At 39.4% G+C, this 6000-nt stretch overlaps 1 protein-coding gene across 11 annotated transcripts in view; it reads right to left on the bottom strand.

The window, feature by feature from the left end:
• Positions 1-6000, bottom strand: part of gabpb1 (GA binding protein transcription factor subunit beta 1) — a 100110-nt gene that overhangs the window by 47570 nt on the left and 46540 nt on the right. For all 11 annotated transcript variants that reach the window (XR_015753820.1, XM_087981393.1, XM_087981396.1 and 8 more), the window contains 2 exons: positions 5789-5933; positions 4107-4208 (listed from right to left, as the gene is read on the bottom strand). Coding sequence is in view for 10 of the 11 variants with exons in the window: in XM_087981393.1 (XP_087837519.1) it covers positions 4107-4208; positions 5789-5933 (247 nt within the window). In the remaining variant the exon portion in view is untranslated. The remainder of the gene's footprint in view (positions 1-4106; positions 4209-5788; positions 5934-6000) is intronic.

Here is a 6000-nt window from a genome sequence, read left to right as displayed (position 1 = left end):
AGAGAGAGAGAGAGAGACAGAGAGAGGACGGAGAGAGACAGAGAGAGAGAGGAAGTGAGACAGAGAGAGAGAGTGAGACAGAGAGAGAGAGTGAGACAGAGAGAGAGAGTGAGACAGAGAAGAAGAGTGAGCACAGAGAGAGAGAGTCGAGAGCAGAATCAAAACACAAAACAAAGTGCTGGAGAAACTCAGTCAGTAGATTAGATTACATTACAATGTGGAAACAGGCCCTTCAGCCCAACAAGTCCACATCGTCCCACCGAAGCACAACCCACCCATACCCCTACATTTACCCCCTACCTAACACTATGGGCAATTTAGCATGGCCAATTCACCTGACCTGCACATCTTTGGACTGTGGGAGGAAACCGGAGCACCCGGAGGAAACCCACGCAGACACGGGGAGAACGTGCAAACTCCACACAGTCAGTCGCCTGAGGCGGGAATTGAACCCGGGTCTCAGGCGCTGTGAGGCAGCAGTGCTAACCACTGTGCCATCGTACTACTATGTCAGTAGCTTCACAAACCGTGTTGGCATACAGGTCAATAGCTTCATAAAGAGAAGAACGAGCCTGCATGAGAAGGGCAGAAGATTAAAACCAAAGGCAGAGAGACCGAGCTACCTACTTTTTTCCCTGCAAGAGCTAAAGTGTAACATCACAAAAAAGTATGATAATTTATGGGTATTTCTTCTATGTCCCACAGTTTGACAACTGGTTTAAAACAGCAGACATTATTACAGCTGAAGAGTGCAGTTAGGAAATTCGTGTACAAAATATTTAACATCCAAACTAATTAATTTAAAAAAAACACAATGGAATGGCTGCATAGTTGATGTATAACAGCTGGAATACATAGGAACTGGTGGACACCACAGTGATTGCATCTACAACAGATACTGGCTGCTTGAGAAACTTCAGCTCAGACTTGATGAGTTGTAATCTGAGCTGAGGATATTGTGACACATCAGGGAGGTGTAGAGGAACCTGGAAACTTTAAAGTAGTCAGAGTTATGAATCCTCTAGAGAATGCAGTGAAAACCCAGCTGCAGAAGTAGGGTTGTGAAAGAGAGGAAGTGCAATTGTGAATACGGAAAGTTACAATGGGGGTTTTAAATTAACCAGAAATAGAGTTGAATACTGGTAATGCAAAAGGCAGAGAGAACCTAGCACGTCTTGATGGTGCTCAGGAATTTGCAAAGGCTCTATCATCATTTTTCCAGTCACCCTTAAACTCAAACTCAGGTGTTAGAATGCCTGTTATCTTGTCACCTTAATTTTATTCTTTTACTTTGGAGAGTGAACATGAGAACTTTGTTTTTTTTTAAAAACACAAACTGCCAATCACAGACCAAAGTTCTGAGGAAGGGTCACTTGACCCTTCTTAACTCTGATTTCGCTCCACAAATGCTGCTAAACCTGCTGAGCTTTTACAACAATTTCTATTTTTGTTTCTGATTTACAGCATCCGCAGTTCTTTCGGTTGTAGGAAGGCGGATTTGATTCAGCTGTCTGTCTCAATTTCATAACAGCATAAACTTCTAGAAACAATCAATCAATCATTCAGAATAGTATTAATAGTCAGTGTGGGTTAATTAAGGATTCCCAGAATAATTGAGGAAAAGTCATATCTAACTAATTTGCTGGCATTTTTTGAAGTTCTAACAGAGAGAGCTAATGAGGCAACGCAGTTGATGTTTGAAAGACAGATGATAAGTGGAGTTAGAGAATAAAAGACTTTCAGCAATTTACAAGTCTTATTTTAAAATCAGTATGTTACCATATACATCCAGTTTTGACCTTTGCCTTCTGGTCCTTCTCCAGTACAGAAGCCAAACCCTCACTGGGGAAAAACTTAATTGTTTTTATTTTTAAAACACCCATCATCAAATTACCCAAACATCCATTAATAAATAACAAACTTCTGACCAAAAGGATAAATTCAACTTTCAAAAAAAAAAAATCTGAAGTAATCTGTTCAAAGGTGTCATGACACACCTCTGGAGCAGGTGGGACTTGAACCTAGGCCTCCTGGCTGAAATAAAACAAAAAAAATAGAGTTCTGAAGCAGGGTCACCAGACCTGAAACATTAACTGATTTCTCTTCACAGATGCTGCCAGACCTGCTGAGCTTTTCCAGCAACTTCTGTTTTTGCTCCTGGCTGAAAGGTCACTTTTATTTTATTCTTTTACTTTAGAGTGAACATGAGAACTGTGAACTGAAGATGACCTTTGTTTTTACTGAGCCACAAGAGTCCTCAAGAACCCAATTCTACTTTTTTTTTAAAAAAGCAAGAGTGAACTTTCTACATTTACCTAATATTAGATATCGGCATGGTAGATTTTTAAATCAACATGACTCGACATGCCATGACATGCCTGGAGCAGATGATACATGATGAGACCTTCTGGCCCAGAGTAAGGGATACTACCACTATCAAAAGGGCATTAATATCTCTGCAGTAACAGGAAGCGAATTCTATATACAGACACTGGGCTAAAGTCAGAAATGGTGAGAAATATATGGTGGGCAGGGTTTGAATCTGCATAAGACGACCCCAGTGGATTTCAAATCCATTGCCTTAACCAGTTCATCATGGTTGTAGTAGATTTCAGAAGAGCCCTGAAGTTCTGAAGAGAAGCTATATAGGACTCAAAACATGGACTCCCCTCTCCATACACAGTACCAGATCTGCTGAGACATAGGTGCATGTGTGCACAAGACAAGAACAGAACTGTATATAAATCTCAGTATTCTAGGCTTTATTAAATGGGAGACTAGAGTACAATGCAAGGAGATTATGCTGAACTTGCATAATGATAAGTTAGACCAAAGGTGGAGTACTATACGCAACTCCGAGTGCTACACTTCAGAGATTGGAGAAAGAATAAAAAAAAAGTTTACAAGAATGGCTCCAGAGATGAGAAACTTTAGTTTTGAGAACAGATTGGAGAACTGGGACTGCTATCCTTGCAGAAGAGAAAATTTGATTGAAGTTTTATAAATCATGATGAGTCAGCACAGAATACACAGTGAGATACTGTTCCCACTTTGAAAAGGAGAACAAGATGGCATAGATGGAAACCAATTAGTAACATAAGAAAATGTGATGCGAGGAGCTTCTTGTTTTTTTGATTACAGTAGATTCCCTATAGTGTGGAAACAGGCTCTTCGGCCCAACAAGTCCACACCGACCCTTCGAAGAGTAACCCACCCAGACCCATTTCTCTCTGACTAATGCACCTAACACTGTGGGCAATTTAGCATGGCCAATTCACCTAGCCTGTACATCTTTGGACTGTGGGAGGAAACCAGAGCACCCGGAGGAAACCCATGCAGATATTTTCTTACAACAAATAGTTAGAGTCTGGAATGCACTTCCTGGAGATGCGGTGAAGGCAACTTCCATTGAATCATTCAAGGTGGTACTATATGATTATTTGAACAAAAACAAATGTGGAGGTTTACGAGGAAAATGGAGGAGATTAGCAACAAATTATAATGGCTCAGAGAATCTAGCAGATATGATGGGCCACATAGCCTCCTTCTGAATGTAATAATTCTGAGACTCGATTTAATTCTTTGCAGTCAAGAATGTGGACCTAGATTTCTGTCCATTTAATTGGATGTCACTGGAACCACTGCTGCCACCAATGGTCAACTAAGTGAACTGCAAGGATCAATGCCCAGTCTTGTCAAGAACGCCACTACACCATGGCATAGGACATTTAAAAAATACCACCAATGTTCATTCTTGTTGAACTTAAGGATGTAAATGTGTTGGAAAACTTACTGCCTCACAGTGCATTCAAATGTTTTAATTAGTAGTGTTTTGATGCAAAACAATCAGTGGCAAGTTTTCATCTGTTACTGCAAGTATAAGAGTTGTAGGAAATGCATAGCATAATGGACAACAGTGGTGCATCACCATGTGACTGAATGATTCTCCAGAGATAAGCTTAAAAGCTCAGCAGTAAGTTACAAGTGAGATACGTAACACTGCGGGTGCTACTCACTGCGCAAGGACTTCCATTTTGAATACAATTTATAGTTTAGTAGTCTGCTCCGAATGGTTCAGCAAACTAAATAGCAGCTATTTTCCTAACCTGGTCCATCAGTTGTATGAGTCAGTGGTGCTGATGCCTCTGCCAAAGCAGCTAACGTAGCCAATACTGATGTAGAGGAGTTGCCAAATTGTACCGGAGACTCTAAAATTAAAATATATACAGATAATCCTTGGATAAAAAAGTTACTGAAAATTTATGCTTATACACATATCATTTAAAAATGCTTTCAAATACAAAGCATAACAACAGAAATCCTTGGAATGATGTTAAAAAAGCTGAATTTGAATTATATACGAAGTTAAAATTAAAATAATCATGTGAACAACCTCAAGTTAATTAGCTTGACAAACTACATTTATGCATTTGGGTGGATTATTTTAACAGATCAGAATCAAATAAGAAAATGATTTAACATTTTCTATTCCTTACCTGTGGTAAAGCGGAGCTAAAAAAAGGGAAAAAAATGGCACACTCCAATTTCAGGTACCGAGTTGTTCTAGTCTAATACAGGAAAGCTAGTTACAGAGTAAAGCTCCCTCTTCACTGCCAAGCACAGGCAATATAATTATGTAGTTTAAAATCAGTTACATCAAGCACAATGATGAGGTTGGTGGGTGAGAGGAAATCACTGACACCTCAGTGAAATGATTCCCGACAAAGCACGTGAGCTCAGAACAAATGTCAAGCAGGGCATAGTCAGGAAATTCAGGACACAGGAGTCTTGATCTCAATGCAAGGTCCCTACTCACCAATGATGTAACTGGGCTCAGATTTTGACTTTGCCTGGGATTTGCCTGTTAAACTGACGTGCATCTTGGACAGAGAGAGAAATTCCCAAACCATTATACCTTACCACCCATCCCATTCTTGCTGGGGACTGACAATACGGAGGTATACTGTTTCTTTACATCCAACCATCCTTCAGTTGAAGGCTGTTAAACATGTTTTGCTTAGAGCATTTTTAAAATCATGATACTTACTATAGAGAATAAGTTGCAACCTCAAAAGGTGTAGTAAATATTGGGTAATTAAAAGTATTGATATTTTCCTGGCATGGCTCTGATGGTAGATTTCTGTCTTAGAGTCAGAGGGTGTAGACACAAGGCCAATGTGACGTCAACATTGAGCCTTCAGTGCAATATCAGAGACATCATTTTTTAGATAAATTTGGTTTCATTCACCTAGATAGGTGATCCTATAACACAATCTGAAAGGAGTAGGCATTTTTGTTTGCTGGCTTGGCCAATTTTTCACACTAAACCAGCATCATTAAACAGATTTTTTTAAGCAATCATTATCTTGCTCTGATGGGCACAAATTCACTGCCACATTACCTGCAACAATGCCTGCTCAAAATAAATACTCTATTGGCTTGAATACAACTGGAATATCACGTAACAAGGCATCACATAAATGCAATTTATCAATAACAGGAGCATTGTACCTCATTGATGACAAATGAAAAATTATTTACTAGCTTCATTGGGAAAATTCAGTAATGACTACCTATATCCTGTGACAAAAACATGTATATCCCAGACATCAATGCCTGAGATTATTCTAAATCTCAGTAAAGTTTACTCACCAGCACAATCTACCACTTACTTCAGTCTAGGAATAAAATCATTCACCTTCAGTCAAAAAAAAAAATCAGGAAAACAGGAAGTAGTGGGTTTCACAGCAATGAAAAACTAAAATAGATGTAAAAGTGACCAACATACCTGATGCCTTGGTTGTTCCAGTGGAAACTAATCCAGTTAGATTGACCACTCCTCCAGGCCCAATAATGAATTGCGGTGCAGCACCATGAACCATAATCGTATCAGAGTTGTCCAAGTTTGTGTTATTCTGGTTCTGCATTGCCCTCTAGTGCAACAAGAGAGAAAGTTATTGAACAAAAGAAAAACTGTACACTTCAAGTAGTTTATCTTAA

Source organism: Chiloscyllium plagiosum, unplaced genomic scaffold (assembly GCF_037043375.1).
Source record: "Chiloscyllium plagiosum isolate Xiang-an unplaced genomic scaffold, Cpla_swu_hap1 HiC_scaffold_39, whole genome shotgun sequence".
In the NCBI taxonomy this organism is placed as follows: Eukaryota; Metazoa; Chordata; class Chondrichthyes; order Orectolobiformes; family Hemiscylliidae; genus Chiloscyllium; species Chiloscyllium plagiosum.
Note: the sequence above shows the minus strand (reverse complement) of the source record. Positions and strands in the feature narration are given on the sequence as shown.